Source organism: Pan paniscus, chromosome 9, assembly GCF_029289425.2.
Source record: "Pan paniscus chromosome 9, NHGRI_mPanPan1-v2.0_pri, whole genome shotgun sequence".
In the NCBI taxonomy this organism is placed as follows: domain Eukaryota; kingdom Metazoa; phylum Chordata; class Mammalia; order Primates; family Hominidae; genus Pan; species Pan paniscus.
In genome coordinates, this window is record NC_073258.2 from 30,302,610 (window position 1) to 30,316,859 (window position 14,250).

The following is a 14,250-nucleotide window of genomic DNA, read 5'->3' on the forward strand; positions in this document are numbered from 1 at the left end:
ACTCATCCTTTTTCATGGCTGCATAGTATTGCATGGTGTATATGTGCCACATTTTCTTTATCTAGTCTATCATTGATGGGCATTTGGGTTGGTTTCAAGTCTTTGCTACTGTGAATAGTGCTGCAATAAACATAGGTGTGCATGTGTCTTTCTAGTAATGATTTATAATTCTTTGGGTGTATATACCCAGTAATGGGATGGCTGGGTCAAATGGTATTTCTGGTTCTAGATCCTTGAGGAATCGCCACACTGTCTTCCACAATGGTTCAACTAATTTACACTCCCACCAACAGTGTAAAAGTGTTCCTATTTCTCCACATCCTCTCCAGCATCTGTTGTTTCCTGACTTTTTAATGATCGCCATTCTAACTGGCAGGAGATGGTATCTCATTGTGGTTTTGATTTGCATTTTTCTAATGACTAGTGATGAGCTTTTCGAACAGTTTAACAAGCTAAAGCTTTCGAGTATGGTTTAACTTAAATTGCCATATTATAATTTTTTTGAAAGGATGTCATTTTTACAAATATCTATGTTGTGAAATACACTGTGTTCTAGGTAAGCACGTCTGGCATACGGTATATGTAAACTATATTTAAATATGCCCAGAAGCATCTAGTAAACATTATCTTATTAGGTGATTTCATGACATTTTATAACTTAAACCCCCCTTAAAAAAAAATCAACACTCTTTAATACTTAACCGTATTTTATAATATATAAAATACTAAACAACAGAATTTAGTTTTTAAAAATATGGTTAGTTTGTCTTCATGCCAATTTAATTAACATGTTTGCTATGTAGTGATCACTTTAAAAACCAAGTTCAAAATAAGTGATGAGAATGTACCATAAAATATTAACTATCAATCTGGTATTCATTACTTTCTATTTAACCAATTCTCATTATAAAACTGGAAATTAAAAAAGAAATAAAAATCAGTTTAATACACTAGGTTTTCTGAGGTCTTTGATCTATATATTAACATTACTGATATACCCTTGAAATGTGATATATACCAGACGTTTAAAACAAAATCATATTAAATAGTATCTTTCTTATCTATTTCAATATTTCAAACTATTTAACAAATAAACATATAATGCCTACCTTTGAATCTGCTAAGGCATTGATGACATTCCCAAGAGCTAAAAGTGATCTATTAATATTTGTGCCTTCTACAAATCGGGTCCCCTTAGCACCGGAAGTACTTGCTCGCTCAGATCCTGCCAGGTCAATGAGTGACATCTTGGCAATACGGACATTTTGATTGATACTTGCTGTTTTGTCTTGTTGTCGCAAGTAAATCTTTTTGAAATTACAAAATAGAAAAAAATGAGGATAAGATTTAACAAAATTAAAAGGGAAATATATACTTTAATAGAGCACAAAATCAAAATTATTTTCATTTTAAAAAACAACTGAACAAGGTATAATCTAATTGATATTTAAGAGCACTATAAGTAATCACCATAGCTGAGAAAAATATAAAAATGAAAAGACTTTCTATATGTGTACCAGAGGAAAAATAACTCTTGACTTGACAGAAGATCAAAACTTCCATTTGTATTCTGGTACCCCTTGAACCAGGACATGGAATTATCAGAGGTGATGGTTAGAAACACAGGTCCTATAGAAATAACGTTCCTAAGAAAAAACCAAAGCTACTCGTTAGAATGCCTTGCATGTATCTAGAGATTGCCCCTCAAGGGAAGCTGAATTCGAATCTTGATCCAAACTGAAGAGTAAATTTATTCTAATCCCCCAAACTTGTATATGTCCTCATAATTAAAATATCATATATAAAAAAGATAGTACAGTCTTGCATCACTTAACAACACAGCTACTTTCTGAGAAATGCACTGTTAGGTGACTTCCTCATTGTGAAAATATCATAAATCAAACATGAGAGAAAATGATAAAATCCACAGACTTGGTAAACAGAATGTAGCAGACTGCTTTTGGGGTAATAAGTAGGAGCATACTCTAAAATAACAATAAAAAGTAAATACATAAACCAGTAACACAGTCATTTATTACCAAGTCTCATGTACTGTACATAATTGTATGTACTATATTTTCATATGACTGGCAGTGCAGGTTCGTTTACACCAACAACACCACAAACATCTGAGTAATGTGTTACGCCACGACATTATGATGAGTATGACATCACTAGATGAATAGGAACTTTTCAGCTTTGTTGTAATCTTACGGGACCACTGTTGTATATGTGGACTGTTGTTGACTGAAATGTCGTTATGCGGCACATAACTATACAGTAAAGTCTACTTGTCATTTTCAACTGCCTAGTAAAGCATAATTTATTCAAATATTTTAAGCTACTCTGTAAGGATTATCTGAACTACATTAGGTGGCAAACAAAAGATGAGGAAAGTAAGATATTACTTAATTATAAACCCATTTATTAAATTGTTTTATAAAGCAGGATCTAAGATATTTCAGAGACATCTCAGTTTCACAGAGAAACATTTCTCTCAAGACTATTAATAACCGAAGAGTTAGTGGTAAGAACAAAAAAGATTAATGAAATTTTTGTTGACCAGGGACTATATGAATGGTTTGATTGCCTTCAATATCAATTCTTTCAACTATAACAATTTCTTTCTTATAAGATGTATCTCAGATGGCATAATACTAAAAGAAGCTTTATATTATCATTTGGGTATTAAAAGGACTAGAAACTATAAGAAATAATAGCTATTAACCTATGCTTTAGCTCTTTCTGGAATTGTATTCCTAAGACGTACTGTGCCAACTGAATCATACTTCCTTAAGGAATGCGACTATTTACATGGTCCTTATGGTGAAATCTTTTAAAGATGAATCAGTATGTTCCCAAATTATTAGTTCTACAAGTCTAGATTTATAGAGATAAGTTTTACTGTGAATATAAGATTATTTATTTGAAAGATTAAATATTTTCAGCAAAAACAAAACAACTTTTATTACTACAACTTTATCCTCCTGTATGTTTACAAAGGTAGAAATTTTGTATTTTTGTTTTAAGCATCTCAATTATAAATACTCTTGGTGACAGAAACTTTTCAAAGCTATAAAGGAAAGTACTGACAAGTGAAGTCTACAGACAGATTTTTTTCACATGTATGAAAATGATGATTCATGAATTTAGCTTCATTTATTTTAAATCCAATTTTAAGAGTGATAGTCTAGTGGCCTCTTACTTGGAAAACAGCATGAGAACGAGAAGATGTGGCATTCATATCAGTGGGATGTTGTGTCCTGTTTTTGTTTCCATTATCCAATAAATGTAAAATTTCTTCTGAGGATTTGGGCTGGAGAAGTTTAAGTAGAAGCAAAATTTAAAAAGCAGCAATATATCTTTAAATTTTTCAATAAATGTTCAAAAAACAAAAAGATTTAAAGGTAAAAGAAAATGTTTTCTATAAATTCAATCCTATTAAATACTAACTTTGTCTCATCTGCTTAGTATTGTGTGTGTTTATATGAAGAATAAAAGATAAAATCTAGTTTCTCAGGAGTGGAGTCTATTGAGTAGAATAATATGACATTAAATGTTCAAGCAGATTTTTGAAAGAAAAGCTCACTCATTGGGAGGCTGAGGCAGGCAGATCTTGAGCCCCAGAGTTTGAGACCAGCTTGAATAACAAGGTGAACTCCCGCTTTCTACCAAAAATACAAAAATTAGCCAGTCTCATAGCCCGGTCACAAAATAAATACATACATACATACATACATACATACATACATACATACATACGTAGATTAAAATTTAAAAATAAAATTTAAAAAATGTTTTTAAAAAGTTCACTCTATTTTAAAAGAAAACAAAATAAGACTAAAAATATACCCTAATCATTTAAATTCTGTACCTCATTAGTTTTTTTTCTCAAACAGGATGGAAAGTAAGTGCATGGCTGGTGAAAATAGCTTAATAGTCACATTTGCTATTCTAACAGGGAAAAAGATGTTTATATACATACCTGGTGTAAAGTAAGTCCATGAACGACCACCCCTTTTTGGGTATCTTCCCGGACAGCAAGTGGCCCTGAATTTACTAAGAGATCACGAATCTGTTCATTATATACCTTAAAATAAAAAGAACTGCTTTAGCATTGATGTAAAAAAAAAAAAAAAATGGTGATTACATCACACATACACTGCTAATTTAAAGTTATTAGAATTTTATCCTAAAGACAAGCAGCACCTCACTTTTATTCACCTCATACCTTCGATCTCATGTTGCCATTAATTTTCTATCATTCCAGAAAATTGAAGAGTTTGATTACCTAGGTTTGAAACTGAAACTTAAAGTTGGAGTCATCCCCTCACTCATAATTCCTGCCTTGATGACTATGGTGAAACAGAGATAAGTAAGATAGCTGAAGTGCATTTTCTTCTTTTCTTTTTTTTTGAGACGGAGTCTCGCTGTCTCCCAGGCTGGAGTGCAGTGGCGCAATCTCGGCTCACTGCAAGCTCCGCCTCCCGGGTTCTCGCCATTCTGCTGCCTCAGCCTCCCCAGTAGCTGGGACTACTGGCGCCCGCCACCACGCCTGGCTAATTTTTTGTATTTTTAGTGGAGACGGGGTTTCACCATGTTAGCCAGGATGGTCTTGATCTCCTGACCTCGTGATCCGCCCACCTCGGCCTCCCAAAGTGCTGGGATTACAGGCGTGAGCCACCGCGCCCGGCCCATTTTCTTATTTTCAGGAAATGTATGGAACACACGGTACTGGGAAACTCTGGGAAATGCAGGTTGTATGGAGATGGCATGGTTCTTACTGTGGAAGATATCTATTATTTCACAATGTCCAAGTAGTCCAAACTTTTGAAATTTTAGAGCTTAAATGTTACAGAAAACCCATACCAAGGACAGGTGGTATTTGTTTCGGTTATCCTTCAATTACATTAATTTTGACATATAATTACTAATAATAAATTTCAAAAGGAGACCCATTTGAATGATGAGGGAACTAAGACTCTGAGAGGTTAAATGATTTGTCCATGGTCATAAAGGTATTAGCAGAGTAGGAACTGGAGCCTAGACAGCTTCACTCTACTGCATCATACTGAATACACATCTGTAGTTTATATCTCTGGCCATTTTTTAAAAAGTAATTTTTATAAGTAACACATTTCTATGTAGTACTAGTGACCCGATTTTATGAATTTATTAAAGGTATAAAGTTTATTACTTGCTAACCAAATGACAATTACAACTATTACTGACAAGATTTAAGAAAAAAACATAACAAAATTTAGTCTCTAAAAAATTATTTTGTGTTATTTCCTTCTGTGTTCTAATAAGTAGCTCATAGTGATAATTCATTGCTGGTACAATTCTCTACAATGAATGATAGGCATTAGAATGTAATAAACCCTTAAAAGTAGTAAAATGATAATGTGAAGAAATATTTTTAAATCATATCTTTTTGATGAGCAGCAGTCACTTTACTATTGCTTCCCCTTACCCACTTCAATCATAACAAATCAAAAATTAGAATAATTGTCCTCAAGCTGGTCTATGTATGACATTCACCAAGGAGCATTTAAAAAACACAGATGCCTCAGCCACACCCCAGACCTGCTAAATTAAAATATCCCAAGTGTGAGGCCTAGGCCTATTTTTAAAAAGTTCTATAGGCAATTCTGGTGCACAGCTTGAGTAGAAAACCATATTATACACTGCCTTATCATTAATAATATGAAAGTAGATTAAAAGAAAAAATAAAAATTGTGAAAATAACCAAACTTCAAAATTCTCCCAGTTATAAAAAGGATCTAAGGAAAAAATAATGAATGCTGGCACCGTCTTTTCCCAATTGAGTTCAGAACAATTCTTTTCATAGTTAACCAACCAAAGAAAATGAGTTTTACTTCTTTTTTATCTATAAGTTCTAATGAAGAAATTTTTAGCAACATATATGATTTTAATCAATCTTTGGAAGAAATTCTAAGTAGGGACCAAACTACAAGATGTTAATAAGAGAGAAATTTTATGGCACCAGAAATAAATAGGCAATGAAATCAGGGTTTTTATGTTTCTGCACTGGTTTCTGAAACACTATTTGAATGCAAAGTTAGAGTGTCTGCCACTTAGTTACCATTTGTTGACTATTAAGAGGGTAGAAGGCCTCAAAGAATGATGGGGTATTTCAAAAGGACACAAGAGACAACATGAAGAAGTCTCAACTAGCCAAATCTTACACAATTTGAACATACAAAAAATGATTACAGAAAGGGATTATAATCTATTCAATAAAGTAAAAATGCAGGAGGCTGATATAATAAGGGGAAAACTCTTCCTTATAGTAGAAAGTCAATAAAGAAATGTACAAGAAATGATGGAATTTAAAAATCACCATCATCTACCATCATAATAGTAATTGATTCAGTCACCAATCATCAGTGAATACTAATAACAATAGATAAAAGTTTGAGGAGTAAGGAATATTTACATTGTCTACATACATAGTACTTACTAATTATAAATGGTAAAACGTATCTTCAAAGTGGAGAAACTCTACAGACCACAGCATAATAAAACTGATCAAAGTTAATATTCCCAGTATGGGGACTAATCAACGGCTTAAGCCTTTTCTGATGCAGTAAGAAGTGAACATCACTTTGCTTGTGTTACTGTCAGTGCATAATCTGAATCTAATCATGATAAATCCAAACTGAGGATTTTTATGGCAGTGTTATAAAAGACAAAAAATTACAGATTAAGGAGACTAAGATATAACAACTGAATACAATTTTCTTTTACAATAAAGGGTATTAATGAAATAACTAGCAAAATCTCACTAAGATCTACAGATAATTATATTGTATCATTGCTAATTTCCTGATTTTGGTACCTATTTAGCAGTTACTTTTAAAAAGTCCTGTTTTTACAAGTGTGCAACCTAGCTCAGAAAGAAAGAAATGTATACACACACATAGAAAGCAAATGCAGTAAAATGCTAACATATGGGGGATCTGTATGAAGGGTATCTGGAAGTCCTTTGTACTATTGTTGCAACTTCTCTATAAGTCTGAAATTTTGCCAAAGTAAAAAAAAAAAAAAATTAACAGAAAAAGATGCATAACAAATATTCAAGACAAGGAATGTTAATGATTTTATATATTCACCGGAAAACTCTTATATAATAAAATCATTTGTATGAATCATGTCAATGATTTCCCAAAACTATTGATTAATCTAAATTCCCAACTTACCTCCAGATATGAAACTGCAGTACTACATATTTTCTCTTCTTTAATCTCATCCATGCATTTGTAAAGGTGTAACATTGTTAGATACATCACTCCAGGTTCATCAGCTGATCCTAGCATAGTGTGGGTCTTCCCAGCACCAGTGGCACCATAGGCAAGTACTGAGTTTTTAAGAAAGGGATCAAAACTCTTTGTTATGAAATATAACTCTATTATATCTACTATCTAGTGGATAGTTCCATCTGGATATCCTGAACAGTATCTTTAAACCCTACAAATCCAAAATTATAGTCTTATCCTTAAAACCTGGGAATGTTACCATAAATCTACTCTTACTCCTATGTTCTTTATTCTGATAAATGGTATCACTACCCCCGGCCCCCCACTCTAACAACCACTCTTTCAAAGCAATCTTAAAATCTCTCTACAGATTAGTCTTCATCTTCCATCTTCTTTATCCTTTGCAATTTGTAGTCATCTTTATGAAAAAGAAATTGGAATACGTTAAACCTTCTTAATTGTTCCAGGTTTACATAAGTTCAAATTCCTCACTTTGGAATACTATAAAGCACTCAGAGGGTGCCTGCTTATTTTGCCAGCCTACTGCTTCCTTGCTGTGATCTAGGGATACTTAATTATTCAATACTCTCAGCATTTGCTGCTCCTTTCTACTCTGCTGTCTTTGTTCTGAGGAGTCCCTCTACTTGATCCAGCTGGAAAACTTCCACCTGCTTCTAAATGCTCAGCACAAATATCATTTTTCTCTGCCTTCCCTCATTGTCCTAGGCAGACACATCCACTCTTTCACTTCAGCCCTTAGTATATGCTGCATATCCACATCCCTCTCTTCTGGCATGTATCACACTGTATTTCCAATTGAGTGCTCCACCAAGGCAGAGGCCATGTATCCTTATCACCTAACAAATCACTTGCCACAAAGCAGGTACTTGAATAAATACCAGATAGATGCCATTTATAAGATTCCTTTTTAAGTTTTTGTTTTAGGTGAATTACTTTGTTTCCTAGATTCTATTCAGTACGAGAAAGTCATGTGAGTTTCTTTAAATGTATAAAAAATCCACTCTGTGGGCCAGGCTCGGTGGCTCATCCCTACAATCCCAGTACTTTGGACAGCTAAGGTGGGAGGATTGCTTGAGCCCAGGAGTTTGAGACCAGCCTGGGCAACACAGTGAGACCCTGTATCCACAAAAATTTTCAAAAAATTAGCTGAGGGCAGTGGCTCATTCCTGTAGTCCAGCTATTCAGGAGGCTGAGATGGGAGGATTGCTTAAGCCCAGCAGGTTGAGGCTGCAGTGAGCTGTGATTGCACCAGCGCACTCCAGCCTGGGCAACACAGCAAGACTTCATCAAAAAAAAAAAAAAAAAAAAAGACAAAAAGAAAAAAATCCACTCTGTGAATTACATATGGTAAATACCCAATACAATAATCAGTTAAGGCAATAACTTCTCATATCATTGCAGTGAGCTGTGATTGCACCAGCGCACTCCAGCCTGGGCAACACAGCAAGACTTCATCAAAAAAAAAAAAAAAAAAAAAAAAAGACAAAGAAAAAGAAAAAAATCCACTCTGTGAATTACATATGGTAAATACCCAATACAATAATCAGTTAAGGCAATAACTTCTCATATCATTATTGGTTGAAAATATTTTTATAAATTCAATCTGTCTGCTAAACCAAATGTTAACAAACCACAAAAATACTTTTCAGTAGGATGAATTAAGATGGTGTATATTTTACTTTGTTCTATTTTATGTAAGCTGGTATATAAGGAAGGTTTAAAATGGCTTATTCTTAAGCTTATTCTTAAGCTGTCTTAAAGACAGGGTAAGAATATAAAGAAAGCCAAAAAGAAACCAAAAATTCAATAGTAGTTTGATAGAGAGTCTACTTTTTTTCTTAGAGTTAAGAAGATTTCAAAATCTCTAGAGACATATGAAGTTTCATGAAAGAGGAAAAGAATATCTTCTTAAAAATGGGAATCACAGTAGTACCAATCAATAAACCACACTCCATCCTTACTTGATCAAGAGGGTATGTCTTCCATGATAAAACTGAAATGAATCAGGAAAAGACAGTGAAACATGTTATAGTTGTGAGCTGTCTTGGGGAAAATATCATAAATACTAATAATTACAAAAATAAGATATTAATAATGGTGTTTAGTGCCTGGTAGGCACTGAAAAACTGGCCATTTTGCATCTTGGGTATCTCTCTCTCTCTCTCTCTCTCTTTTTTTTTTTTTTTTTTAAAGGAAATCAACATGGCTTTCTTGAAAGGCCAAAAAAAGCACTAAAGATGCTTCTTGGGCTAACAATGAGCTAAAGGGCATGAGATAATTAACATGGGATCTTAACACTTTTACCCCCTTTCCAATTTTTATTTTAGGTTTGGGGGTACAATGCAGGTTTGTTACATGGGTAAATTGCATGCTGCGGGGTTTAGTGTACAGATTTTTTCATCACTCAGGTAAGGAGTGTAGTACCCCATAGGTAGTTTTTTGATCCTCAGTCTCCTCCTATCCTTCGCCAACTTAAACATTTTTATTTCAATGTGCCATGAAGAAAAACTGCTGAAAAGAAACTGTCAAATGTTCAGAAATGTCTGACTACTCTCCAGGAATAGATAATTACATAGGTAAGCTGTGGGAAAAGTTATAAATACAGATTATGAGAAAACTGATGTTAATTGCAATAAGCATGTGGTTTAATAACATGGGCAACTGAAAGGACAGATGTCTATAGGGGCCACAGTAAGGCCCTGGAAGAGAAAGGTTTACAAATGATGTATAAGTTATATATGATAACTAAAATTTCAAAGAAAGTCTATATTTACAGTTCAAGTCTATTGAATTTCTTAAGAATTTTTAGCATACAAGCTCCTTAAATTTGATTATATTTAGAAGGGTCAAGTAGATGTCCCTCCTAATGCAAAAGTGAAATCGGATAGAGAAATTAAATCCCAAATTGAAACAAATACCTGTGCAATTATATCCATTCAAAAAACTACGAAGAATTGGCTTAGTAGTGTGTTCAAAAACTTCTGACTGAGTTGACGTTTCATCAAAAACAGCATCAAATACAAATTTAAGATCCTTATTTTGTCTCTTTATAACATTTTGATTTGTAGTTTTCTTTCCATGGAAAAAACTGACTTCTTCTTGTTTGGGATCAAAAACTAGGATATGTTTATCCACAACATGAACCACTTTATGAAATCCAGCTGCTTTTTCTTTAGTGTTTTCCGGACGTACACGAACTACTACTTTCATATGGTGGCACAGGTCTTCCTCAGTGACAGACATTGTTGATTATCTTGATTCCTATCTGTATAAATACTTGAATACTTCTCTGAAATTAAAAAAGAAAATAAAGTTTTAATATCAGTTTTTACTTTCATGCAAAACAACTGGCATGTAGTATTCATTCAAAAAAGATGTTAATAATTCTGTTTCACTCACTAGGTAAACACTGGGGGAAAAATACATATATACGTATGCACACACAACACACACAAAATATATGCACACATACACACATATGCACTTAAGTACCCTAAAACAAACAATTAAATGGCACATACGTACACAAAACTACGATAAAAATCTCTTTACCTGAAATATTAGTAGGATATTTGGCTTAAACTCAAATACTATAGCTGAACCATATATAATCACAGATATGCTATCCTAAAACCCAGATTTGATTTTCACAAGCCCTCCAGCACTATTTCAGCTTAGGTCATGGGAATGAATAGAAAAGGATCTCCCAGAACCATATCAAGGTATGATTGGAGAGCCTTAGCTTGTGAACTATTTTTAGTAAAAGTGATCTTGGCTGCAAGCCCCTTGGCAGTGGAAAGTGATACACCCAGGCTGGTCTCTACCTGTATCTCAGAGGCCCATAGGGTTAAAAATAGTTCCAAGGATGCATTCAACTAGATAGCTCAGGTCTGAAGGTGATAGAGATGGCATAGACTCCTTGGTGTATTCAGAGACCTAGTCTCTGAATATAGATCCTACTCTCTGTTTTCTAATTGTGTGCAAGTTTAAGGAATCAATGATAGCAGGTTTAAAAATTATGGTCTGATTTTATGACTGGTTCACATGCAAAGAGGAAAAGTAAACAAAGTAACAAAGATCAATAATTTGGAAGTCTCAACTATCCAGAAAATACTCTAGAATCTGCAGACCCAAAAACCAAAACAAAAAAACAAAGAACAACAAAAAAAAAGACAAAAAAACCCAAACCACAAAACAAAATAAAACACCCCAAAACAACAAGATCTGAGTAAGGACCAAAAGGAGGTGAGACTTAGGACGATCCTGCAATCCCACTTCTGAGTATATATCCAAAGGAATTAAAATCAGTATGTTGAAGAGATATTTGCCCTACCATGTTCGCTACAACATTATTCACAATAACTAAGATATATAAACAATCTAAGTGCCTATCAACAGATAAATAGATCGAAAAAATGTGGTATATGCACTCAATGAAATACTATTCAGCCTTAAAAAAGACTAAAATTCTGTCATTTATGACGACATGAATGAATCTAGAGGGCATTATGCTAAGTAAAATAAGCCAGGTACAAAAAGACAAATATCACATGATCTCACTTTTATGCAGAATCTAAAAATATGAACACAGAGAAGTAGAGTAATGATTACCAGAGGCTGAGGAGGGTGGGGTGGGTGGTAAAAGGGGAAATGTTGGTCAAAGGGTACAAAGTTTCAGTTATACAAGAGGAATAGTTTTGGTGATCTATTGCACAGCAAGGTGACCATGGTTAATTGCTAAGAGTACATTTTAAATGTTCTCACAACAAAAAAATGGTATGTGAGGTGATGGATATGTTAATTAATTAGCCTGATATGCTCATTCCACTGTGTACACATGTATCAAAACATTACATTGTATCCTATAAACTTACACATTTTTTTTGTCATTTGTAAGTTAAAATAAAAGAGACAAAAATAATAAATTCACCCAAAACAACATTTAAGTAAGGACTTGAAGGAGGTGAGGGAGTTAGTCATACAGGTATTGTAGGAAGCGTTTCCCCATAGAGAGAAGGACCCAGGGTGCTACTTTATGTTGGCCAGAATGGAGTGAGCAAAGGGGAGTGTAGTAAGACATGAGAGGAGAAATGGAGGCCATTAAAAGAACTTTGGCTTGTACTCTGAGTAAGACAAAGAACAATTGGAAGTCGTTTTGAGCACAGGAGTGACATAATCTATCACTCTCACTGCTATGTGGATAATATAATAGACTAGTCTATTGAAGTAATGTAGACAAGAGACAACTCTGTCAGCTCAGAATAGGGTAGTGGCAGCAGAGGTGGTAAGTGGTCAGATTATGGGTGTATTCTGAGGGTAAAGGTGACAGAATTTACTGACAGGTAGATGTAGAGTGAAAGAGACAGACAGGATTGAAGAATAACTCCAAGGTTTTTGGCTTGAGAATTAGAAGGATAAAGTAGTCACCAACTGAGATGGAAATAAGAAGCAGGGCTTTTTTCAGCAGGGCGGGAAGTGGTGGGAGGCAGGGTCAGATCAGTTCAGTTTTGGATAGCTTAAGTCTCAGAGTTTTGACAGACATCCAGGTGGAAATGTCAGGGCAGGTGGAAGTTAAGAAAATAAGAAAATAAAGGCTGTCCTCAGTCTTAATGCAGTATTAAGCTTTAAAAACTTTTGGGAAATCCTAAATGAAGGAGGAAACAGCGATCTATTGTGTTAAATACTGCTAATAGGTCAAGTACTTACTGAGAATTAACCATGGGATTTACTAACACAGAGGCCATCGAGAAAAGCAATTTTGGGGCAGTAGTGGGGAAAAAACCCGAAAGGAGAAGATCCATAGACAAGGTATATGGAAAGGACTGTTTCAAAGGGAGGAGAAAAATGGTGTGAGTGAAGGGGGGGGGGGTGGTGTCAAGATGTTTTGTTTGTATTTTTTTTTAAATGGGAGAAATAGCAATATTCAAGCTGAAATATGTCACAAAACCACTTAGCCATATACTTTCGGACAGAATTCAAATAAGGACAGAATTCAAAGGAATCTAAAAGCAGTAGATGCTAGACATATCTTTGCCTTTTTAGGACTCTGTCTTTGGCCAAAAATAGAATACTGAAAAGGAAGGGATGGTCATTTGGATTCTAAGTCAGGTCCCAGGTGAATTACTACTTTGTTTTTCATCCCTGAGCTTCCGTCTAGCCAAGTGTCACAAAGCACCTACACCTCACTTTTATGACCTTGGACAAATTACTTAACCCCGTGAGTCTCAGGTTTCTATTTGTATAAAAGAGATAATAATACCTCAATGTTTGTTGCAAAGGCTAAAAGAGGTAAGTATTAAGGTATTCAGTAAATACCAATTCTCTTCCTATCTGCCCCACTCCTGCTTCTTCTTGCCAAAGAGACTGAGTTCATCTTTTGAGTTTTTCTCAATGGGCTTATGACTAGCACTTTGGGTAGGCCACTTCTTCCTTGCTTAGAACTGCCCTGTTATAGGGCATTTAGAACTGCCCTATTAGAGGATGTTTGGCATTTCTCTCCCCTGTCTATTAAAGGCCAGCAGTGTCCCATATTTCTTGTGATAACAAAAACTATCTCCTATACACATTTCTAAAAGCTTTTAGAAATATTCAACAGTATTTTAACAGATATACTATTTTTAAATGATAGATTAAATATACATAAATGAAAGTGTTAACAAAGTAAACATAAAATACTAAGTGATTATTTCAAAATAAACCTTAGAATCTCAAGGCTGGAGGATATCCCTCCCTAATTAATTAGTTAATTAATTCATGACAACTATCACATGTTGGAGCCAGGCAGCCTAGGTTAAAATCCCAGCTCTATGACGTACTGACTGTGATAGTGGATAAGTTACTTAACCTCCTTGTGGCTCAGCTTCCCCATCTGTAAAGTAAGACTAACAACAGTACCTATCTCATAAAGTTGTAAAGATTACACACTTAACAATACTTTGTACAGAGTATG

The 14,250-nt window shown here is 34.4% G+C and overlaps 1 protein-coding gene across 2 annotated transcripts in view; it reads right to left on the minus strand.

The window, feature by feature from the left end:
* The window catches only part of KIF18A (kinesin family member 18A), an 87,735-nt gene that overhangs the window by 67,937 nt on the left and 5,548 nt on the right, over positions 1-14,250 (minus strand). For both annotated transcript variants that reach the window (XM_063608141.1, XM_003830429.6), the window contains exons 2-6: positions 10,220-10,590; positions 7,224-7,381; positions 3,986-4,090; positions 3,206-3,316; positions 1,110-1,307 (exon numbers count right to left, since the gene is read on the minus strand). In XM_063608141.1, coding sequence (XP_063464211.1) covers positions 1,110-1,307; positions 3,206-3,316; positions 3,986-4,090; positions 7,224-7,381; positions 10,220-10,544 — 897 coding nt within the window. In that variant the 5' untranslated portion in view covers positions 10,545-10,590. The remainder of the gene's footprint in view (positions 1-1,109; positions 1,308-3,205; positions 3,317-3,985; positions 4,091-7,223; positions 7,382-10,219; positions 10,591-14,250) is intronic.